The following is a 26,262-nucleotide window of genomic DNA, read 5'->3' as shown; positions in this document are numbered from 1 at the left end:
AGAAAACATAGCCTACTTCCCAAACAAAAGTATTGGATAATAAATAAGAGTTTATTTCTTGGTATCTGCATTTCTCGTCGTCTGATATAGCAGAATCTAGGGTAGAACCGCTAACAGCTGTAAATAATTCGAAATCTAACAATCTTGGGCTGGAAATTTCTACCGTACCTCACTTAACCTCGAACATACATTATTAAAACGTGAACATTTGTACGTGATGCCTTACTCATAATTAGACATTAATTCCGTAGAGCTGTTTGAAAGCTACAAACCTGTCTTCGAATGGCACCCAAATTATCTGTGGCATATTGTATTGCCTTATCTATTTCTGCTTGATTTGTTTGACTTTTATTCTCTCGAAACGACGCTCTTATCCTTCTCAGGGCATAGGTCCTGAAACAATTGTAAAGACGGGTACACTTAGCGATAAGAGAATCATGTACCTAGCTTAACCTTAAGAGATTTTTTAATGCAAAACGTGATTCGCCTTCAAACACCATTGTCTGCATAGTGCACCTGTAATTATATGATGGAAACTTCTCAGCTTCCCTCAACATTGTTTTGTATAATTTCAAAACAACATTCCTCGTACTACTCATTTTAATTCTTTTCAGCCGGGTAGAAAACACATGACTACCGATTTCTATCGTTATCTATGGAAAATTTTTTGTGATTGCAAAATGTGTTTTGCTTACTCTCTGATTCTGAATCACGATTCTATAGTTATCTAGCACTGAAAGGGAATCATGTAATATTGATATTCAACGTAAAGGGAACAAAGCCAGTAATTGAGCAAATTTTACAATATTGTTTTTAGTATGAAGTTCCTATCATTATAGGACTTATCACGTTTCTTTCCGTTTTCTAATCTTGTCACATTCTTTTTTTTTGTTTATTTTTATTGTGTAGAAGGGTTCTCCTGAACGCTCGTATCTAGTATTCACACGAATAACTAAAGAAGTTTGGAGTAAATTTGGGTGTTTGAAGCGACAGGAAAGTGGCTGTAGACTTTGCAATAATATTATCTTTGAGGAGCGTAGTTTACTGTTTACGATGGATTGGAACTATGTTTGTTTCGAACTAACATTTTGTGATAAATAAATGATTAAATAAAAAAACTAGCTCGTTTATTTCTATTGAAAGATTTCTCAGAAATGTTGAGCGTGAATTGCCAAGAGAAACTCCAAAAACTCGATTGCCAACTCCTAAACAAGGTAACTATACAGCTCAAATACCGCCGTAAATTAACCACAAAAGTAGTTTATGACACTGTATTGTACTCAGTTTGATAGATGCTACATCCAACAACAGGACTGTTAACACGGCAAAATATATATCTATTTCCATACTTGGCAGCCCACTGTAATGCCAGTGGGTGGTACTTCCCGTTAACCATTGTACGTAGAGTCCTCGTTTCGTAACAGTTCTTGAAAGTTTTTTTGTGAGCAGATTTTAACTGGGTAGTTGCCGATGTACAAGCGTCTGCCAATTTAGATTTTCAACATTTTCATCACAATTCATGGTCTCATTTGCTTTGCCTGCGATTGAGCCAGTGTGAACATACCATTTCATATCCCTGCAAATTATTTGATTCTAATTGTGACTCATCATTATTGTAGTCACAAGATTCTGTGTTTTTGCTTATAATATCTGGAAACATTTAGGAGGAGTGTGGGGGGGGGGGGGGAGTGTTAATTGTCCATTGTAAGCAGATTCACTAGAGTTACTTACATAAACAAAGCTAACTTCACCAGCAGACATCAATTTTGCCAAACCTTATAGTTAGATATGCCTCATTTACCAGTTATGGCTGGACAGACTGCATCAGAATTCTGTAGGCTATATAGATTTGCCCTGTCAACAACTTTTTGTATAACATGTTAAGAAAATTGTTTACAATAATAACATACATATAATAGATGAAAATTATTATTTTGCCCAATCAGTTTGGTCACTGTTGCAAAATTCTCCACTAGAGTGTAATGAGTGCTGTTTTAAACCCATTACAATTTTCCTTTTGAATAACGCTAGTCATGGACATTGCAATTCTTGAGGCAGTGTGTTGATACATCTAGAATGCAGACTGCAGTTTATTCGTCTCATAATGTATAGTTACAAATAAAAAATTTTTGTACCGGTGACACCCTATTACTTAAAAAAAAAAAAAAAAAAAAAAAAAAAAAAAGGTTATGGTAATGCATTTCAGCAGGCATTTCTGCATTTTTACACATGACCAATTTAACAAGAACACATCTATATAGATACTCCACAAACCACCGTATGGTACATGATGGAGGGTGCCCTGTACCGTCACTAGTCAATTTTTTTTTCCTTCCCATTCCACTCGCAAATAGAATGAGAGAAAAATGACTGTCTGTTGATAATTTTTAGAGCAACCAATGGATACTATCTTGTCTTCCACACTTGTGATAGCTTGGTATTTAGCGTTCCTCTTGTTGTGGGTGTTGTCATTATACAAGGTGTATCAAAAAGAATCATCAGATTTAAAAAAAAATCATAACTATTATGTTGTTTGAGATATGTGCGTGAACAATATACTGTTGGAAAGAACAAACTCTTGAATTTTACGTGGTTCCTGTTTTGACTCTCCAAAATTTAATGTTTTTTGTGCAGTTTCATGGGAAAGGTGTATGGTCCATTTTTCTTTGGCGAGAACATTGTCACAGGAAGCACGTACCTTGATATGCTTGAGAAATTACTTTTTCCACTGTTGGGGCACCGGCAGTTTTTAAATCAAATGATTACCGAACAATGGATCGGTTGCACTGGACCAAATGATTCAGCCTTACATTACTGGTGTCCAAGGTCACTGGACCTGACTGTATGTGATTATTTCTTGTAGGGGTTTATAAAAGACTCCGTTTATGTGCCACCGTTACCAACAACAGTGAATGAACTGAGACGTCACATAACAGCAGCTGTGAAAGCTGTAATTCAAGACATGCTCGCTGCAATGTGGAAACAATTTGAATGCCACATTGACATATGCTGTGCATCTCAAGGGGGGCCCTATTGAAGGCGCATGAAAAAAAACTTTTTGAGTTTCCCATTCATCAAAAAACAAAATTCATTGTATATACCGTATGTTTATTAGTTTCAGAAATATAGATGTGCAAAATCGGAGGATTCTTTTTGATGCACCCTGTATGTTAATGGCCGCATCGTCTTCTGTTTTCTTTTACACTGATGAGACATAAAAACAAATACTGACTGAAGATGGTCATGAGTTGTAACCAGATGAATACAGGTTTACAGTGCTCCAATCTTTCACGTGATGTGGTGATCCTAAGATATTATACAATCATTAACACATTCATGCAACCAGAAGAGTGTTTTCATAATATCTGGCATTAATTACTATGGCAGTGAAATAGTGCATAATATTCTGTTGCAAGTTACTGCTCAACTTCTGCCCCAGTCAAACTGTGCTCACAGGTAGCTTACATAAAGCATTAGGTCTTCATTCTTCCACAAAAAATGGCAAAAGGTCTACTTTCGTTCTTAAACACAGCACATTAACACTGTATGATAATTTGTGACCCTAAGTTTTAATTTCAGTGTCTATTTTGGTGGGGCATTGGTTGATCCCTGGAAAAAAACGCCTTATCACAACATTCTCTTCTGAAAGACTCGCATTTTTATTATTACTGATGTCAGTTTTTGTTTTGTTAAAAGATATGTTATTCACATATTTATTTTGTGTTGCTTCATTGATTGTAGATTCTTTTTTATCATTATTTAATTCCATAGGCCTACCATAGTTGTGTTAAGAGTGATCACAAAAATTATTATACTACTGACTCTTAGGACTATGATGGTATCTCAGCCCAGGCACTAAAATCTTGTCCTGATTTGGTAGTCCCATCCTTGAGTTTCCTTTGGAGGCATTCAGTGAGTCACACTATATTTCCTGAAAGATTGAAGTGTGCAGTAGGAATATTGGTAAACAAAACTGAAGATAAGCAACAGACCTGCTATTGTAGATCCATTTCTCTCCTTTTGCTCGTAAAAAATAATTGAGAAAGAAGCTTGCAAATGATGCACTGTAGCTTAGGTGGCTTTTGTAGCCTAATTTGAGGTATTTTTCCCAACTTAACAGACTGTAACTATGCTATATAGAATTCTTAGTCTCAACTTCTTCACCGCTTTGATAAGTTTATTGTGTACACCTGATATATCATTTGTTTTATTAGTTGTCATCCTGTTTGTAGGAAAATATGCTGAGTCTGTGGTGTGTTTTTGATGCTGATCTACGATAAAGGTGGATACAAAGCTTTACAGAATTGTGCTGAAATAACATCTTCAATCTTCTTCTTTAACTTCCTTTTCACCCCTTACTGAGTTCCAAAAAGAAGCCAGTCTAACATGGTGGTGCACATATTCTGTCATCTATTCCCTACACATAAATATGATGGCAGTATATGTACTAGTCATCCACCCCTAAGGACACTCCCTCCCTATGGTGCACAATGAAATCGCACCAGTAATTTACGATTTGTGTGTGGGAAAAGAAAAACCAAGATGAACTACTGATTCTGCGTTCTGTCTTACATTACAGACCTTTTATAGTACACGTGGAAAAATACAGCCATGCTATATTGTAGTTCTGTACATCGTTTGAAACTATAAGGGATAAAAAAAAAAAAAAAAAAAAATTGTGCTCTTCTGCAAGAGAACCTTCTCAAGTCCGTGGGTGCAACATGGTGCCAAATGCAGTCACAAAGCCACGAATTCTTCATTGCTGTAGGCATGCTGCACAGTAGTGTGACAAACTCAGACAACAAGGTGCTGTATATGCTGTTAAAAGGTGGTTCTGTTGGCCAGTTTGAAGATGGTTTTGGAAGTTTTCTCACCTGGTTGTATATTGACCCTGTACTATACTTTATGTAATCAACCCAGAACGTTTGTAGGTATCACAATACATTTTGTTCAACTGCAGTTAATGCTGGTTGACACTAATGGACAAAAGTCATGAAAGTAATGCAATAAATTTATTAATGTGAACAGATATAAAGTTCTATAAGCAAATGAAGTGTTATACACTCCTGGAAATGGAAAAAAGAACACATTGACACCGGTGTGTCAGACCCACCATACTTGCTCCGGACACTGCGAGAGGGCTGTACAAGCAATGATCACACGCACGGCACAGCGGACACACCAGGAACCGCGGTGTTGGCCGTCGAATGGCGCTAGCTGCGCAGCATTTGTGCACCGCCGCTGTCAGTGTCAGCCAGTTTGCCGTGGCATACGGAGCTCCATCGCAGTCTTTAACACTGGTAGCATGCCGCGACAGCGTGGACGTGAACCGTATGTGCAGTTGACGGACTTTGAGCGAGGGCGTATAGTGGGCATGCGGGAGGCCGGGTGGACGTACCGCCGAATTGCTCAACACGTGGGGCGTGAGGTCTCCACAGTACATCGATGTTGTCGCCAGTGGTCGGCGGAAGGTGCACGTGCCCGTCGACCTGGGACCGGACCGCAGCGACGCACGGATGCACGCCAAGACCGTAGGATCCTACGCAGTGCCGTAGGGGACCGCACCGCCACTTCCCAGCAAATTAGGGACACTGTTGCTCCTGGGGTATCGGCGAGGACCATTCGCAACCGTCTCCATGAAGCTGGGCTACGGTCCCGCACACCGTTAGGCCGTCTTCCGCTCACGCCCCAACATCGTGCAGCCCGCCTCCAGTGGTGTCGCGACAGGCGTGAATGGAGGGACGAATGGAGACGTGTCGTCTTCAGCGATGAGAGTCGCTTCTGCCTTGGTGCCAATGATGGTCGTATGCGTGTTTGGCGCCGTGCAGGTGAGCGCCACAATCAGGACTGCATACGACCGAGGCACACAGGGCCAACACCCGGCATCATGGTGTGGAGAGCGATCTCCTACACTGGCCGTACACCACTGGTGATCGTCGAGGGGACACTGAATAGTGCACGGTACATCCAAACCGTCATCAAACCCATCGTTCTACCATTCCTAGACCGGCAAGGGAACTTGCTGTTCCAACAGGACAATGCACGTCCGCATGTATCCCGTGCCACCCAACGTGCTCTAGAAGGTGTAAGTCAACTACCCTGGCCAGCAAGATCTCCAGATCTGTCCCCCATTGAGCATGTTTGGGACTGGATGAAGTGTCGTCTCACGCGGTCTGCACGTCCAGCACGAACGCTGGTCCAACTGAGGCGCCAGGCGGAAATGGCATGGCAAGCCGTTCCACAGGACTACATCCAGCATCTCTACGATCGTCTCCATGGGAGAATAGCAGCCTGCATTGCTGCGAAAGGTGGATATACACTGTACTAGTGCCGACATTGTGCATGCTCTGTTGCCTGTGTCTATGTGCCTGTGGTTCTGTCAGTGTGATCATGTGATGTATCTGACCCCAGGAATGTGTCAATAAAGTTTTCCCTTCCTGGGACAATGAATTTAGGGTGTTCTTATTTCAATTTCCAGGAGTGTAGATGGCATTAAGGTTGAATAAGTCTTTTTTTATAGTAAATCTCCTGTTTCTCCTTTGTAATGGATATTAATGTCACGTTTTTGTTGATATCCAGAGGATTTTCTCATCATGCTCACATTTTTTCCCTATTTCAGATTTTTAATTTTCAGTTTCAAACTAACACTATTACCATTTGTTTGCCAAGTCGTATCTTAGGAGTCCCTGGTTTGTCAGTTAGAGGTGGGACTCTGTAACCTCCAAAGGTCCGAGGCATTTTGCTCTGATTGTTGCCAGCATCATATTTAAAGTACTAGGGAAGCAGGTTGCTAGCCTTACTTGCCCCGAGTCCCATTGAGTTTTACCCCTAACGGTTGAGGGACTAACCGTTGGATTTGGTAGTCTTTGCCGTATGAGCACAAAGGTGACCACGACTCAGATTATGTCCAAGATGCCCAGCCTTCTTCCAAAGTAACTGGTATCCTGACTGTTAGGACCACTTACTTGGGCACTCATACGTTGCCCGTGGTTCATGAACTAGGACATGACTACAGGAACCCACACCTTGATTATGGAATAGGAGGCAAACTTTTGCAAGCAATTAAAGGTCTTTACATGGATAGTCAGGCAGCAGTTAGTTGGCAGTAATTTGAGTTCATGGTTCAGAGTAGTTTCAGGGGTAAGACAAGGCTGCAACCTGTTTCCACTGTTGTTCATATTATTTATGGATAATATGTTGAAAACAATAGACTGGCTGCGTGAGATTAAGATATGTGAACACAAAATAAGCAGTCTTGCATATGCGGATGACTTAGTTGTGATGGCAGATTCGATTGAAAGTTTGCAAAGTAATATTTCAGAGCTAGATCAGAAATGTAAGGACTATGGTATGAAGATTAGCATCTCCAAAACGAAAGTAATGTCAGTGGGAAAGAGATATAAATGGATTGAGTGCCAAATAGGAGGAACAAAGTTAGAACAGGTGGATGGTTTCAAGTACTTAGGATGCATATTCTCACAGGATGGCAACATAGTGAAAGAACTGGAAGCGAGGTGTAGCAAAGCTGATGCAGTGAGCACTCAACTACGATCTACTTTCTTCTGCAAGAAGGAAGTCAGTACCAAGACTAAGTTATCTGTGCACCGTTCAATCTTTCGACCAACTTTGTTGTATGGGAGCGAAAGCTGGGTGGATTCATGTTACCTTATCAACTAGGTTGAGGTTACGGATATGAAAGTATCTAGGATGATTGCAGGTACTAGTAGATGGGAACAATGGCAGGAGGGTGTCCACAGTGAGGAAATCAAAGAAAAACTGGGAATGAACTCTATAGATGTAGCAGTCAGGGCGAACGGGCTTAGATGGTGGGGTAATGTTACACGCATGGGAGAAGCAAGGTTACCCAAGAGACTCATGGGTTCAGCAGTAGAAGGTAGGAGGAGTTGGGGCAGACCAAGGAGAAGGTACCTGGATTCGGTTGAGAATGATTTTGAAGTAATAGGCTTAACATCAGAAGAGGCACCAATGTTAGCACTGAATAGGGGATCATGGAGGAATTTTATAAGGGGGACTATGCTCCAGACTGAACGCTGAAAGGAATAATCAGTCTTAAATGATGATGATGATGACTAACACTATTGGAGTATGAATAAATTTTTTGTGGCTGTTTTTTTAGCTTCCTTTCATAACACATTTATATTCTGGATTCAGTCATTTGAGGACATAGTTTCAGATTCTTGAATAAAAAAGGTGGTATTACTAACATTAAATAATGTATTTCACACATACTATTGAAATATATGTACTGTTCTTTTACTAAAGTAATCCATCTTAAAACTACTAAAGATATAACTATCTTTTGAGATACAGTAAGTACTTCTTGTCAAATTTAATTCTTGGGATACAACACATTCTCAAACTATTGGGATCAATTACAGCATGTCAAAAATTGCCAGTTCTGAAATCTTGCCTCTCAGCAAATGTGGGCATCTATGCTCGATATCCCGTTTGAATGTACTTTAGATAACAAACATTGGCATGGTACCAAATCAAATGTTATATAGAAGTAAGCCTAAAATAATAAAACATGCCAGGATAAAATTTTCACTCTGCAGCAGTGTGTATACTGATGTGAAACTTCCTGTTGGAAGAAGAGCTGTGAGGACAAGTCGTGAGCCGTTCTTGGATATCTCAGTCAGTAGAGCACTTGTCTACGAAAGGCAAAGGCCCCAAGTTCAAGTTTCGATCCGACACACAGTTTTAATCTGCGAGGAAGTTTAATAACACATTCATTTGATTGCCTCAAGCCATTTCTTTAAGGGTGTCATGAGAAAAGTATGAGTTGGTTTCACAGACCATTGTTTACAGAATCCATGCTGGTTGGCATGGAGGTAATCGTTCTGTTCTTTGTTTATAGAATGGATGCTGGTGGATTTTTGTGGCAATCATAGTTTACATGTACAGTGAAAAGTGGTTATTCTGCAGCCAATTAGCAACAAAAAAAAAAGGGGGGGGGGGGGGGAAGAAAAGGAATGGACAAATCCGAGAAGGACTTTCACTCTGAGGGATCTGTACAAACTTAATTACGTATATAGCTAGTTCACCTACAGATTTTGATGAGTGAGTTTGCAAGTATTGAAATTTGTAACATAAGCTACTATATCACAGTGATGCTATCTGTTTTTACTGATTCAGGTATGGAACCCTAAAAATAGTAGCTGCCAGGTCAATACTAACCACAGTGTAGTCCATTGTTTTGATTTCATCTGAGGAAATATGTTCAAGTTTGACATTCTATCCAAGAACTGGAAATTATAACAGATTATCATACGAACTACAGACCCAAATCTGTCAAAGCAAGGGAGAGAGTTGGTAGCATTATAGCATAGTGAGAAATGTGATTCAGCAAACCAGGCAACACATTTCCATTGATTCATGATCCAATTTAAATGATACCATGCCCAAAATCATTATCGATGATGTCGTTGGAGTCAGCAAGAGAATACATAGGGGTTATCTGCTGAGGAGTCCCCGTTTCAGCAATAAATGCTGAACGAAGAACCGTGAAACATTTGTGCCTGCACCTACATTGCGTCTTATCATCATATCTACCACATAAGGTTAACTACGCAGCTTTAAAAGCTGTCAAGCCTCCAACCTCCACATTTTGCCATGAGTCAGAGTCATCCAACACTTGGTTGTGTACCCATGGTTTCAATGTCTTCCAACATTTTCCATAAATGCTTACTGCTGTAAATTTGCAACAGAGATTATATTAAGCACAAAATATTCACAAATAAATCATATAAAGTAGTAGTTCCTGACTCTTCTGGAAATACTCAAAATGAAAAACTTCTGGAGGTGATCAACACAGTAATCTGGGTATCTATAATGGAAATTCCTGAAAGGAGCATTAAATAAAATAAGGGAAAGGCAGCCATTCACCTGTAGCAGATCAACAATTGTAGTGTTTCTTAACATAAAACAGCCTTCATACTATCTTTTGAGCAGTAGCTCTTTTTCTAACAATGGTACACACAAATTCACACACGCACAACCAGCAGTTTCTGGATAAAAGCTAATGCTCCAAAGCTAAAGTGAATGCTGTTTTCTGTTATGTGTTGTTGTGTTCCAAGCATTGATCCACTATTGGTAAATGGTTGATTACGGTAATGGGGATGTTTCTTGAATGACTCGTGCATTAGTGCAAGTGGCAACTGTTTATAGATTCCTCTGGGAGGCACTTAAATATGAACTGCGCACTCGTAGACCATAAGTTTGTCCAGTGAAAACACAACTGAGGTTTGAATGATGAACCAAGACAGTACTGCATTAGGCAGACAGGCTAGGCTGTTTGTTAACCAAACATTGATGCTAGGTAACAACAAAGTCCAGGTCACAGCCCAGGAAAAACCACCTATGGCAGAGTCATTACCAATAGGTACACCAGAGATCTTGCTGTAAACATTGGCTGGTTGCAACAGGTGACCCATGGCAGCCCTTAAATTTGCTGCAGGTGTTTCGCCATGTGTCCTGATGGCAGTAGGTGTATCCTTCTGTGCCACACCAGGAATGTATAATTATATAAATTGATCCATTAATACATCCAGCAGAATTTCAGGATCTCTCCCCCTTTTGAATCGTCCCAGAGGTCTGGAACCATCCTGGCGTATTCGGGGGGAGGCAGGGGTATGGCCTCGGATGCTGCCAGTGGTAGAGGAACTGCTCCTGGGTCCAGCACTGGAAATGTTGGAGGTAACAGTGGTTCAGACTCACAGCTTGCTGCTGGTTTCGGAGAAGGCTGTGGGTCAGACCCAGCACAGACTGGGGGAGGGGGGTAGTGGGGGGGGGGGGGGAGGTGCTCATGTGTCTCATCTGTGATCTGGGTCCAAATCCATAGGGGTGATGGATGAAGGTGGAGAACTGGGAATGGCAAATGCCTACTACCACTTTGGATGTCATCCTGAACCCATATGCCTCTTCTGCCGTTGGTTCTTGGGCTGGATGTGGCAGGTTGCCCATACTGGTACAGCACATCTGGGAGTTTGCACTGAATGACACAAACAGAGCTGGTTCTGATGCTGGTGAAGAATGCCTTGAAGTGTGGCCTTTAGGATCAGCTTGTGTCTTTGCTGGGCATTGATGGAGTCACTTATCCATCCAGGCATATGCCCAGTGTGGCCTGGGTGTAGATGCCCAGCTTGACTAGTGGGCTGCTGTTTTTTGTAGCAACAGAGGCTACAACAGATATAACAACATGGGTCTGTGCAAGAGTTCCACGAGCTCCAATTGTGGATCAGTGTCTCCCGCTGAGAGGATGAAAATGAAAGCAGTGCAGAATTGGTATGTGTGGTTGCATGTCTGCACAAACATTTTTGCCATTTCAATAGAAGTATGGTGAAGCAGCAGGTGCAAACTGGGGTCTATTATCAGTGGCAAGAGCTTATGGAGCTTCTTCAGTAGAAAAAACTATGGTGAGGTTCTTAGTGATGTCCTCCATTGTGGTCAGGTGCAAACTGATGATGTGTGGGAAGTGAGAATAAATACCTACTAAAATCTTCCATATGACCCCATGGAGTGGACCCACAGAATCTGCATGCTTCCAACCCCACGGAAGGAAGGAACAACTCAAGCTTGGTATTATTTTGAACATTGCTGTGTTTGACAAACTGTGCAATGTTGAGCCACATTTGCAATATTCTCACCAACATGTGGAAAATACACATTACTGAGCCAGATTCTTCAGTCTGGAAATGCCCCCATGGGACTGATGCAGGAGTCACAGTATACAGCAGTGCAAATCTCTGGAATTATCATTTGCCATGGCATCTTGATTCAGTAATAGGACACCTCTGAAAAGATGAAAGACATGGCATTGTGAAATGAAACAATGAAGTTCTATGAGGCTGCCAAAGGAAGGACCTATTGCCAGCCAGTTTGTACGAACTGACGCACCTGTGACAAGAGTAGATCCTTATGTATGACTGCTGTGACATCCCTGGAAGTGGTGGGAAATTATTCCACTGACTGCCCCAATAGTGAATCATTGTGAAAGCAAACAGTCTCTTGTTTATGAAATTCCTCATCAGGACCCATAGAGAACCGTGGCTGCACACCTGCTTTCATGTGATGGGCAGATGTGTGATAATGAATGGAACAGTGGTAATTAGATACGAAAAGAGCCCACAGTTGTAAACTCTGAGATGTCTTTTCAGACATCTGTAACTAGGTGAAATTGGTTACCATACAGGAAAATGCAGAGCTTCTTGATACCAAATATAATTGCCAATGCCTCCTCCTGTATGTGGAAATAATTTTCTTATCCTGCAATCAGCATCTTAGAGGAGAATGCAGTAGGCTGTTCTGATCCATTCAGATGCTTATTCCATAGGATAGGCATGATACTAAATGGGGAAATGAACATGGTCAACACAAGAGATAAATAAGACTGCTAGAGAGTCGGGTAAAATCACTTTGGTGACATTGCTTCACCTTAAAAAATGCTTGGTGACAGTCCAAGGACCATTGGAAAAGGACCCCTTTCTCCGCAGTAAATTCAACATGTTCAATTTGGAGGCTAAATGGGGCCTAATATATAACGTTTCCCATAAATCTGCATATCCTTTATGCTCTTTGATGAAGTAATATGAGAAATGACTGCCACATAATCTGACATCAGTTTAAGACCATTCCACTCAAGGATCTATCCTTTATACATAACCAAAGGCTCAGAGAGAAGGAGCAAGTTACACTTTAATGTGGCTTGCATAAGGACAGAAAATACTCACCAAAGATTCAACATATGCTCCTCCTGAGTCCGTCCTATGACCACTATTTCATACAGATAATTGATACATTGTGGAATATTGGCTATAGTTTGTTCTAAAAATTTCTGAAAAATTGCTTTTGCACTAAAAATACCAAAACGTAACCTGTTATATTGATTGATTCAGGTCCTTCACCCCCACCTCCCCCCTTCCTCAATTATTTGCTGGGTGTATTCCAATCTCTGTCTTCCTCTGCAGTTTTTGCCCTCTACAACTCCCTTTAATACTCACCAAAGATTCAACATATGCTCCTCCTGAGTCCGTCCTATGACCACTATTTCATACAGATAATTGATACATTGTGGAATATTGGCTATAGTTTGTTCTAAAAATTTCTGAAAAATTGCTTTTGCACTAAAAATACCAAAACGTAACCTGTTATATTGATTGATTCAGGTCCTTCACCCCCACCTCCCCCCTTCCTCAATTATTTGCTGGGTGTATTCCAATCTCTGTCTTCCTCTGCAGTTTTTGCCCTCTACAACTCCCTTTAATACCATGGAAGTCATTCCCTGTTGTCTTAACAAACATTATATCATTCTGTCCCTTCTCCTTGTCAGCGTTTTCCACATATTCCTTTCCTCTCTGATTCTACACAGAACCTCCTCGTTCCTTACCTTATTATAATTTGCTTATTTGCATCAGTACATTTGGCTGCTGATGGCACAGCAGGCCCTGACAAACTTTCGCTATATGAGACTGGTGAAAACATTGTTGACAGGTGTGATTGTAATGTGGGCAACTATGTCTAGCATGTATGGAAGAACAGTGAGGACAACTGAGCAGTCTGTGACATTTTTGCAATGACCAAGTGGTAAAATTTTATAGTGCTGAGTTTGATTCCTGTTCTGTACCCACATTCTGCAGGGGGGTCCACAGCTCTTCTCTGAGTACGTACGTGGCACGTACAGTGCCCAAGCTATTGCAGCCTTTCTTGTCTCCCAAGCTGCATTCCCTTCCTCATATCCACTCCTTCCCATCCTAGCTCCTCCCTCTCCTGCCCCCCCCCCCCCCTTTTCTCCCTCAACATTTCCGTTTATGATGACCTGGCTATTCCCTCAGTACCGCTATTCCTTTCCAGTCTTGTGTCTTGTGTTTACGCTCTCCTTAGGGTTTGAACTCACTTTCTGTTTCTGTAGTGTGAGCCATTTGGGGAAAAACTCCCTCCCCACCATCTACAGCATGGGTACTTGTAGGCCCCTCCATCCCCCCTACCTTCCCCACCATAGGACCCTCCCCCTCCCCCACTAGATGACCAGCACGTGGAGCCAATCCTTGTTGTGGGGATGTTGTGTACCCAACTGGCTTCACCTCTGTCAATACAGGAGTGTCATCTCCTCGTGTATGCCTAGGAGCAATTGCTCATATTTTTGGGGCATCAGAATTCCTTGCAATGACTGCCATGCCAGGCGGATCTTCCACAGCTGGTTGGCACCCACAGGTTGAGCCCCTGATCGGAGTGGGTGATACCAGGGCAGACGCTCTGCACATGAAGCTTACTAAGCTCCATACTTCTGGCCACTCTTCCGCAGTCATTTCTTCAGACAGGAACGGTTCTCTGTCTGTTCTTACCTCAGCCCTCCCCTAACTGGCCACCACCTGCAGGAGGACAGGCCCACCAGCTTGGGGTGAAACCCTTTTTCCATTACTTGATTTGTTCAAGGACAGGAAGAAATCACCACTCTTTTTTTGTAGGTCAAGGTAAGTTCATCCTTCAATCTGATGAGGAACTCAGGACTAATCTGGCGTGGCATGGCATTCATTTTATGCGGCAAGTCCAGATAGATTCTAAGGACAATCGTGGTGATATCAGCACTATCATCCTGACTTTTGAGGGGGTATCCTTGCAGAAAAAAACAGTTATGATTTACTGTTGTGATGTGAAGCCCTATATCCCACCTCCCATACATCATTTCTGGTGTCTTCGTTTTGCTCTCATGTCTTTGTGATATGAGACAAATCGTACTTGCAGCAACCGTAGCTGCTCCCTCCACGTGAGGTGTCCTTGCATGAACTGTTCCACCTCAAATTGTCCTTGCACACCAGATTGCCCTATCTATGAAAATGAAAGGAAGATTCAGGCATTCAGAACTCTTGACCGTATATCATACTCAAAGGCCTCACAGAAATTCAACCATCTCCACCCAGTATCTTTAACATCTACCTTTGCTTCTGTGACATCCTCCTCCTCCCCCCCCCCTCCTTCCTTCTTGCCTCTGTTATGTCCTTTCCGCCCCCCCCTCCTCCTCCTCCTCCTCCTCCCCCCCCCCTCATCCTTACCTCTGTTCTTTCCCCCTTCCCTCCTCCCTGGCAGTTCCTGTTCCTTCCCCTCGTGGAACTACTCCTTCTCATCAGCCAAAGAAAAAACCCTCTTCTCTGGCACCTGCTGGGGATGGGACTCCCTCTAGGAAGTCCCCTTCCTGCAACTTGAGGACAAAAAGCCTGTTACTTCAAATCAGACTTGGGACCCACACTTTTTGGGTCTCGGGGCCGCTAGTTCTCTTTCGGATCATGATATTGCTGTGTCTTGCTCTCTTCGCGACCACATCTTCTCTTGCCCTCCCAAACAGAAGAAGTCGCATAAGTCTCGGGATGAGTGCCCCCTCCTCTCTTCCTGACATCCCAGGGGGTGCCTACCCCTCCCACTCAATCAGGGCCTGATCTTACGTTCAGGGATGTCCCTCTGTCTTTACTAGTGACCAATTGTGGCCCATTCGACCTCCATGCAGCCTCTTGTACGACTCTCCTCCAATGGAACTGTAATGGTTGCTTTTATCACCTTCCTGTGTTGTATTGCAGGCATATCCTTTTTGGGTACTCATTCACTGACTCTTCAAAGTTTCCAAGCCTTCTGCAAAAACCGGGTCACCCATTTGTGAGCCTCCGGTGGTGTCTGTATGATGGTCCACATAGACATTGTTAATTGAAGCAGTGGCCGTTCAGATTTATTTAGACCTCACAGTAATCTACATTTACATCTACATCTGCATGGATGTTCCACAAGCCACCATAAGATGCGTGGTGGAGGGTACCCTGCACCACTACTTGTCAGTACCCCTCTTGTTCCACTCGCAAATAGAGCGAGGGAGAAACCACTTTCTGTATGCCTCTTGATGACCCCAAATTTCTCGTACCCCTCCTGTTCCACTCGCAAATAGAGCGAGGGAGAAACGACTGTCTGTATGCCTCTCGATGACCCCTAATTTCTCGTATCTTATCTTCATGGTCCTTATCCGTGATGTATGTTGGCGGGAGCAGAATTGTTCAGCAGTCAGCTTCACACACCAGTTCTCTAAATTTTCTTAATAGTGTTTCCCGAAAAGCACCTTCCCTCTAGGGATTCCCATTTGAGTTCCCAAAACATCATAACTCTTACATTTTGCTCAAACCTACTGCAGAATAGGTTGCACCAGCATCCTTTATGCATGCTCCATTACAGATGAACCACTCTTTCTTAAAATTTTCCCAATAAACCAATGGCCATTTATTTACCTTCCCTACCATGGTTTTCATATACTCATTCCACCTCACATCACTTAGCACTGTTATGCCCAGATATTTAAACAACTTGACTGTGTCAAGCTGGACACTGCTAATACTGTATCCGAACATTACAGGTTTGTTTTTCCTACTCATCCACATTAACTTACTTCCTTATTTAGAGCTAGCTGCCATTCATCATGCCAACTGGAAGTTTTGTCTAACCCGTATCTTCCTACAGTCATTCAGCTTTGACACCTTGCCGTACTCCATGACATCATCAGCAAACAACTGCAGACTACTGCCCACCCTGTTCATCAAATCATTTGCTTATATAGAGAACAGCAATCCTATCACACTTCCCTGGGGCACTCCTGACGATATCCTTTTCTTTGATCAACACTCGTTGTCGAGGACAACATACTGGGTTCTATTATTTAAGAAGTCTTCAAGCCACTCCCATAACTGTGAACTTATTCCATATGCTTGTACCTTTGTTAACAGTCTGCATTGAGGCATTGTGTCATTGTTTTCCATAAATCTAGAAATATGGAATCTGTCTGTTCCCCTACATCCACAATTCTCATGTGAGAAAAGGGCAAGCTGAGTTTTGCACTAGCAATGCTGTCTAAAACCATGCTGATTCATGGACATAAGCTGCTTAGCCTCAAGAAACTTTATTATATTGGAACTAATAATGCACTCAAGGATTCTGCAGCAAACAGAAGTTATATGGATATTGGTCTGTAATGATGCAGGTCCGTTCTTTTACCTTTCTTATATTGTGGAGTTACCTGCAGTTTTTCCCAGTCGCTCTGGACTTTTGTTCGGTGAGAGATTCATGATAGATGCAAGGTAGGTACAAGGGGGCCAATGCCGTAGAGTACTCTTTGTAAAGTATAATGATATGCAATCTTTATCTCTCCCCAGATCGGCCTCCTATGCTTCCTGATCTTCTTGCTCTCCTTTAGCAGGTCCCTCCCCCCTTCCTTTCCTTGGGGATTTTAACCCATTTCTGCCTGAATTATTTTTTTCTTCTGATTTCTACAAATTAGATATTTATGTGTTTATTGTCATCAAAGAAAGGTAATACAACAATCAAAACAAAAAATAATCAATAATTGAAACAAAAAAGGGTGTAACATATATGTCACGCTAGGCAGAACATACATTTTAGGCAGACTATATGACAGCAAGTAAAATAATACACTGTATGTGATTTACATCAAGTTCAGACAACAGTACTCACTTTCTGTGATATGGCACAAAACACTCTATGCACAAACCAACATCACATTTGCGGCACATTGTTCTTGGGGTTCCTTTGCAGTTTTCCGCCGCATAGCGTCGTCTTTTCTTTCTGTGGCACCATGGCTACCAGGTGATTTGTTTCATCATATCTAATATCATGCAGCACTCTGCCTTGGTTTGAATTACCTGCAGGGTGTCCAGGACCTCTTGGTACTGCAGCATTGAAAGTCAAATAACATTTCACAATGTAGCGCCGGAAGTGCAGCTGAGGCATGTTTATACCAGTCTTCCTATGAAGAAGCCACCCAGTATGTATAGAGATACCTAGAAGCCATGTAAAAATTGGCCACCACCATTTCTTTCCTCTGACACTCACTCTATATAACGCTACATTTTCATCCATTCGGTCAGTTCCTCCCATATTTTTGTTGTATTCTCCAATTACATTAGGTCGAGGTACAAGTATTCTTTTCTTATCTTGTCTAGAGTATCGGGCAACAGGGCTGACTAGACTGATACCATGGCTTGTGGAAGCAATTGTTACTGTAGAATTATCTAGCCATCTGGCAACGATTATTCCACTTTCCATGCTGCTCTTGTAAACAAAATCTCCTCTCTTATTCCTTTTGGACATAGTGTTAAAAGGTATGAGATGACACTCTTTAGGCAGACGATTTTCGCGAATAGTCCCAGTTGCACCAAAACCTCGTTGCTTCAGGTAAATCAACAATGTTTGTGATGTAAACAGGTTGTCAAAATAAAACCAGTAGGGAAGATGTTTGTTCTTTTCAGGAAGAGAATCAATAATTTGAATCAAAGGAGCAGCACATTTTCCAAATGCTTTCTCATATTTTTCATTCCTCTGAGGATCAGCTCCTTGGTATATTTGAAAGTCCACTAGATAACGCATGGTTGTGTTTACACACCATGCTTTGTACCTAAATGTAATGGGCTTACCTTTCAGATACTGTTTACGTCCATGTCTGCCAAAAGACTTTGTCATGCTCTCATCGTAAGACAAATCTTGCTCAGGCTGAAAGTGGAGAGCAAACTTTTTTCTTCACATATTTATTAATGGACAAAGTTTCCACATTCTATCATTAGCATCTATTTTTGTGTTGTCACATGAATGAATGAATCTCATAATTGTTTCAAACCTGTCCCTTCTCATCGTGCTGTGAACCATTTCATTTCTCATGTCCAATCCAGAATCCCAGTAATATCTTCTGCTAGGTAAAGGATTATAGCGAGAAAGAATCAAAATTCCTAGAAAACCTTTTATCTCTTCATATGTTATTTTTGCACCTGAGCAGTTACTTCGTCAATTCAGTGATAAGAAATTCAATTACTTCATCGTTCCAAAATAATTCGAAGCACTGAACTGGAGACAAGTTTCTGTATTTACTATAATCATTCTCAGGAAATACAGAACTAACACTACACAGATCGTCTTTTTTCCAATCTCTGATTACAGTTTTTAAGATCTGTGACTTCTCCTGTTCATCTGGTTTATCATCAGGAGAGAAATTAATCTCACGTTCACTACCTAACGTGTTTTTACTTGCTAAAACCACTTCTGCACCAGCCTGGAGTTGCCTTGGTCCAAGATTATCAACGTTTCCTCCCCCATCTTCTTCCCCAGAATCTTTATCCGAATCCACATTAGCTTCAGGGGGTTCAATAAATATGTCTGTTGCATCTTCTTCCTCCCCTTCAAGAATAGCCAGGATCTCATGGAGAGATAGACCTCTAAACAGAATGAATCGTTATTTTCACTGTTTTGCCTAGTGTGACATATATGCAACACAAAATTAAAACTGTATTTGGAGCCACAAAAATAAGAATTGCATTTTGTAGATAACCATTAACATAAATTTCAGTACTTTTAACATTATAATCAACCATAATTTAAACAAATTGTATTATAATTTGCGATAAAAAATGATACTTACTTCTTATCCAAGACATAATCTCACTCAGAAAAGTCTTCCATACTTGAAGCACAAGTCACAGACCACTTAATACTTGCAACTGACTGAAACCTACATGAACAACAAAGCCTCCTTATCTGAAAGCCATACAACAATAGCCACTCCAAATGCAGGCATTGTTTGCAGGCATTGTTGCCAACGAGAGAAAACAATGACAGGCTGTTCCGTGACATATATGTTAAGCTAGGCAGAAATGGGTTAAAATGCATAACCGTCTGTGGGGCGGTACTGGCTAGGGCAGAACTGTTGAAGACTTGCTGGCAGGGCTTGAACTCTATCTCCTCAACTCTGGAACCACCACATATTCTAGTGTGGCACATGGCACTTTCTCAGCCATTCATGTTTCCACATGTAGCCCTGAATTCCTCTCCTCTGTTCAATGGGTAATTCATGATGATTTGTTCAACAGCGATCATTTTCTGATTGTCTTGTCTTTTCTCCAGCATCATTCACAGGGACACTCTTCCAGATGGGCCTTTACTAATGCGGATTAGGATGCCTTTTCCTCAGCTGCCAGCCCAACCACTCCACCACATGATGGCCTTGATGAGTCCATATGGAGTTTGAACCGGTTTCAGGGGAGGAAGAAATTAGAGTTTTAACGTCCCTTTGACAACAAGGTCATTAGAGATAGAGAACAAGCTTGAACTACGGAAGGATAGAGAATGAAAGTGGCTGTGCCCTTCCAAAGGACATTCCAGATATTTGCCTGAAGCAAATTAGGGAAATAATGGAAAATCTAAATCAGGATTGCCGGACTCAGGTTTGAAACGTCATCCTCCCAAATGTGGTCATTCTTTCGGCAGCTGCTTCAGTGATTCCTTCTTCCAGAGGTTCTCCCTGATGGTAGACAGTTCTTTGGTGGACCCCCAATTAGCTGCGGCTATTAAAGACTGCTGACATACCCTCCAATTCTACAAATGGCAGCCATCTCTCGACTACCTCCTGGCCTTGCAACAGCTTCATGCCCGGGCCTGTTATCCTCGTAAACACCACTAAAGGATATGTTGGGAAAGATATGTCGCTGCATTTTTGGGCACCGTTCTCCTAAAGGCGTCCCAAGAATTTCCCTGAATGGTGTTTCCCTCACCAGCCTGGACTCCATCACTGGACATCTTGTTTGGCATTTTGCCCAGGCCGCAGTGTCGTCCACTATCCACCCATGTTGTTTCTCCCCAAAACTCCTTCATCTTTCATTCCTCACTGCCTGGAGTCTTATAACGCCCCTTTTAGTAAGTGGGAATTCACCAGTGCCCTTGCTCCTCTGCCCCAACGTGGCTCCTGGACCAGTCGGGTGCACAGCCAAATGCTTCAACGCTTATTGGTATCAAACCAGTGTCATATACTTGCCCTTTTTAATCATCTCTGGAATGAGGGGAAATTGCCTTCCCAGTGGTTTGAAAGTGTCCTTATACTGGTTTTGAAATTGGGTAAACCGGTTTTGAAATTGGTTAAACCGCCTCACAGATGGATAGGTATCATCGAGTCAATTTAACTAATGTCCTCTGCAAGTTACTTGAACTTATGGTGAGTCAAAGTCTGTATTGGAGTGTTGAATTCCAGGACCTTTTAAGCTTCGGGCAGGGTGGTTTTCGCTGAGGCCACATTACTACAAATAATTTAGTCTGCTATCCGAATGGCTTTTGCGTGGTGTCAGCACCGTGTAGCAGTCTTCTTTGATCTGCATAAAGCTTCTGATTCTACTTGGCACTACCACATCCTTGCCACTGTGCACTGAGTGGTACCTCCTTGGCCTGCTCCCAATTTTTATCCGTAACTTTCTTTCCTATTGCACTTTTCAGGTAGGCCTACAGGCTGGTGCCTCCCATAGTACCTCCCATCTGCAGGAGAATGGCATCCTGCAGGGTTCTGTTTTGAGTGTACCTCTCTTCTTAGTGGCTGTCAGTGGCTTGGTGGCAGCTGTGGGGCCTGCGGTATCCATCTCTTTGTGTGCTGATGATTTTAGCATTTATTTTTGTTTGTCTGTGATGAGTGTTGCTGAATACAGACTGCAGGGAGCAATGCACTGAGTGCAATCTTGGGCTCTCACTCATGTGTTTAGCTGCCAACACCTGCGTTATGCATTTCTGTCCTCATTGCACAGTCCATCCCCATCCAGATCTGTAACTTGATGGCCAGCACTTCAATGTGATGGACCCTCTCTTTTTTCATGTCTGGTCTTTGATACTCAGTTGTCATGGCTTCCCCATCTTCCTCAACTAAAGCAGATGTGTTGGCCACACCTCGATGCTCCTCGATGCCTCAGCAACACCAACTGGAGTGCAGACTGATCTGCTTGATACAGCTCTATACAGCATTGGTCCAGTCCTATCTAGATTATGGGAGTCTTGCATATGGTTCGGCATCACCTTCAATGTTACAGATGCTGAACCCAATACATCATTGTGGGATTTGAGTGGCAGCTGGTACCTTTCAGACTAGCCCCATGATCAGCCTGCTAACAGAGGCAGAGGTTCCACCGTTGTGGGTTCTGCACCAACAACAGTTGATCACTCAAGCATTACTCATCCACTGTCCCCTGGAGCACCCGAACTACTGCCAACTCTTTCCAGGTATGGAGATCCATAACCCACAACAGTGGCCCAGTTCTGGGGTTATGATCACTATCTGTGACTGGTCCCTTTTTTCTGAGCTCCAGCTTTCCCCTCTACAACCTCTTCTCTGGGCCCACTCACATACATCTCAGTGGTACATCCCCTATCCACAGCTCTGTCTTGACCTATCAGGAGGTCCGAAAAACTCGGCTCACCCTTAGGCCCTCTGCCGCCAATTCTCCACCATTCTCAGCAGGTTTCGGGGTACAGAAGTAGTCTATACTGATGGCTTGATGGTTACTGGTTATGCGGGTTTTGTGTTTGTTTGCACAGGATGTAATGAACTCTGCTTCCTGCTTGCTCCCCCTGGTGTCAGTGGACAATGCCTCAGCAGCTGACCTGGTTTTACAGTTTATTTGCGAAGGGGGTGTTTACACTATCTCTAAGGAAGGATGCCTCAGCCTTGTTGGCCCATTGAGAGGTTGGCAGGATGTCCTGCTGCCTCCTCTGCTCTGAACGAACAGCAGCTGTCTGGGACTGGTGGTCCACCCCAGCCATCACCCTGCCTGCTCTTTTGCTCTTCTTCCTTCTTCGTGCATGTTCTGTTTGACCTTGTGTTCTTCCTCTGTTTTACTGTGCTTCTCTCGCCCTGGCCTTGTCACGAGTCTCTTCTGGATATTGTCAGGTGGGGTGCCCCTGATAAGTGGTGGTGGGGGTGGGGGGGGTGGGGGGGGTGCCCCCATTGCGCTTTCTGCCATTGGGACCTCTGGCTGCTCCCTGAATGAATGGGGTGCCTAATCTGAGTTTCTTCCTCTCTTCCCCCCCCCCCCCCCCTTTTCTTCTTCATCTTTCTTTTCTGTAGGCTTTGTTGACCTTCATTAGATCTTGGGGTTTTCTTTTCTTGGGTTCCCTGTTCTAGGCCTTTCTTTGATATGTAGTTTTGTTGACTTGCCTGTTCCAGGTAAGAGGGACTAATGACCTCTTATTTTGGTCCCTTTAATCATTAAACCAACTAACCTGTCATGTACTGTTGCCTGGACTATACAACAATTTAAAATGTCACCACTGGTCAGACTAGGTTATGATGCATTTGCCAATCAAGGTGACAGTTCTGGTATCTCACAGTCCATGGAAATGGAAGCCTGAGTTGCTAACCTAATCACCACGTCATGTATAACTGATTGTGTGAATGACAGTCCACAAGAATACATAAACTTGCATTTTCAAGTCAGTCCTTGTAGATCTGCAACCCATGCTGCATTACCGTCTGATATTGCCTTACAGTTTGAAGGAATTCTAAAGAAGTGGCCAAAATATTCACTTAAAAGTAAGTGAATAGTGTTGAGGGGCAGCACTCATGGGTTAGATAAAAGAACCAGTGAGTTTGTGGCTTACAGAAAGGCTTGTGCCACTCAGGACACTCACTGTTATTTGCCTGAAAATATGCTTAAGACTTCTGATATATTTCCCAGTACTCTTGAGCTTCATTGAATGGCTGGAAAGCCAAGATTGCCAGAAGCGGTTGTAAGTGTTCTGGATCGATCAGCTTCTGTACAAACTTGTGGTGCTGCTCAACCTATTTTTTCTAGAGTTTGAAAACTCCTTGTCCATCATGGTTGGGACACTAAGCAAAATGGCCTGAAGAGTCCAATTCCAGGACAGGATAGGTTGCAGTTCCAAAAATCCTCATTATCACTGTTGTAAGTCTTTTTCTTAAACAACACAGATTTTATCAAGCAAAAATTATTTACAAATAAATCACAGAAAGTAATAGTTCTTGAGTCTTCTAGAAGTACACTAAATGAAAAACTTCTGATGGTGGGTGCCTCTTGGCCATCAAAATACTGTGGAAGTTTGTTTAATAAATTACATGTTAGTGCAGATGTGCAATGTTTGTAGTTTTTGATAAGGGAGCACTCGAATACAAACCACACTCTTGGCCGCTCATCTGCCATTGTTTCATGTACTGAAAACACTACTGTTCATTAAACAGTGAGTAAAGACAGAACCAAAATAGGCAAACAGGCAAGTCTGTATGCGAACCAAATGTCAGTGTTAGGCAACAACTAAGTCCAACTCACAGTCCAGGAGAAAACAACATTGAACAGGATCTTTGTCCATAGGTATAATGGGAACTCACTATTCTAATGGCATATTGTGCCTAACACTATGTCATTAAAAATAAACACACAATTTCAGAAAGAGAAGCTTTGCATGAACCATTTACAAGAAGGAAGGAATTGATGAAAAAGTTACTACAGTAGCAATTCTGATAATAATGATGGAAAAACTCACTTCTCATCCCTGAGAGGCATGAAAAGTGTATCATGCTTCATGAGCTCTGTAGTACAGCTGACATATTTAATCAACCACAGTTGCTTTACCAGCTACACCTGTGCCCCTTAATTCTCTCTTTGTCATAATCTCTTGGTACCTGTTATGTTTTCCTGTTATGCCATATACTAGTTCAGACAGTTATTTGTTTTTTCTTTCATTGTGTCCACTGAGCTTTGAGGCACCTGGAGCAGTATAAGAATGGCATTACTGCCAGTGACCCATCTCATATCTGTGGTGTCTCAGAGCCCTGATAGGCTGCTTTGAGTCAGCATTGACGATGATGAGCCAAAAACCCAAGCCATAAGACAGTGTTGCAATCCTGATCTAAGTTTTACTTTGCCAGCACTGTGCCACAGTGTACAACTACTTCACGAGAGAATAGGAGAAGAAGAATGAGTGTGCCACAGAAACATGAATGTAGAGAAGAGCTTCATACATCACTGAGGTGCTCTGTGTACATCCAACTATGTACCTACCAGTGCAAACTCTTGGAGAACTATTAAATACATGTAAAGTACTATTTATAACAAACTATGCCTACAGTTGCCTACTATCTACATTGGCCTAAATTTTCCTGGTACCCACAGTTTCCTTCATCTCAACTAAACTATCTTCCTACACTGCCTGGTATAATGCCATTCTCACCAGCAAACCCAATACATCACATTCTCACCAGCAACCCCAGTACATCACATTTTGTAATTTTTTGTGCACAAGTCCACACAGCCTGTTAGGCTAAACTGTGTTCACACAACCAGTCTCATTGGCTCATCTCATGGGCCCTTCTCAGGTACCACAACCATATCTCTACCTGACATAATGAAAAATAGGACAGTGGAAAGAGGAAAAATCCAGGTGCAACAGATACAAGGACCCCACAAGCAGTTTGTATTAACCTTTGCTGGTGCAGTAATTGCAGCTTCTGTCAGCGTATCTGACACCAATCTGATGAAGGATGGTGAATCGGGGTGTGTAAGAAGCCACTCAAAGGGAGGGTGCCTACCATGGAACAATAAAGCTGAGGTTTTCCCTGCTACTGTTATGGCTCTGGAGGTGGCTGAAACAACATAAAGGTATCTTCTGATTGTGAGAATTTCATTATTGCCCCACTTTCTCTTTGAAAGTATGAACCATATTTTCCACCTCTCCATTTGATTGGAGGTTAAATGGTGCCCCGAGACAGTGTTAAATCTCTTGTTGCTTATGCTGTTGTGGAAACTGGGTGAATGCAAGCTGGGACCTGTTATCTGAGACAGTGGCCTTTGGAAGGCCCTCACTGAGCACACAGGTGTGACATACCCCAATTTAGAGTATGCATCCACCAACCAAACAACCTTCAAAGTCAATGTGGAAACATTTCTTATAACCCGATGGTGGCCAGGGAGATAATAATTTGGTGATATAGTTTGCTGCCAAACCTACTTGGTGCTGGATGTCTTTATCAATGGCTGGCCATGTCAGGACAGCAGTTTCATGTAGGAGATGGGTGTGATCTCAGTAGAAATGACCACTCTGGGCTGGGGAGTTCCATTGAAAACATCTGGCAATCTTGGGGCCTGCCATGTGACATGACGTCTGGGCCAGGGATGTGATGTATGCTGATAGTGCCGACTGTGGTGAACTCACGTTTATTGTGGCACTGCCTGACATGAGCACCGTGAGTGGTGGTTGATCTCTGCCAGCTGCAGTAATTCCATATTGCTGTCGGAGATGGTTACAGCACTAAAGTTTCTTTCTCAGTCAGAGAGTGTCAATTGATCTCTACTTCCAGTATGTGTAACTCATTTTTATTTGTTTGTAATTGTGTAACATCTGTTTTTGTACAATGGAGGATGAAGCAATTTGACGTTAATCTGTTAT

The 26,262-nt window shown here is 42.4% G+C and overlaps 1 protein-coding gene across 1 annotated transcript in view; it reads left to right on the top strand.

Annotated features, from left to right (window-relative positions):
- Nucleotides 1-902: 902 nt before the first annotated feature.
- LOC126092423 (COMM domain-containing protein 8-like) overlaps nt 903-26,262 on the top strand; it is a 74,474-nt gene continuing 49,114 nt past the window's right edge. The window contains exon 1 of the mRNA XM_049908014.1: nt 903-1,214. Within this exon, the coding sequence (XP_049763971.1) occupies nt 1,155-1,214 (60 nt within the window). The 5' untranslated portion in view covers nt 903-1,154. The remainder of the gene's footprint in view (nt 1,215-26,262) is intronic.

This window comes from Schistocerca cancellata, chromosome 7 (assembly GCF_023864275.1).
Source record: "Schistocerca cancellata isolate TAMUIC-IGC-003103 chromosome 7, iqSchCanc2.1, whole genome shotgun sequence".
Lineage (NCBI taxonomy): Eukaryota > Metazoa > Arthropoda > Insecta > Orthoptera > Acrididae > Schistocerca > Schistocerca cancellata.
This window is presented reverse-complemented; position numbering and strand designations above follow the sequence as displayed.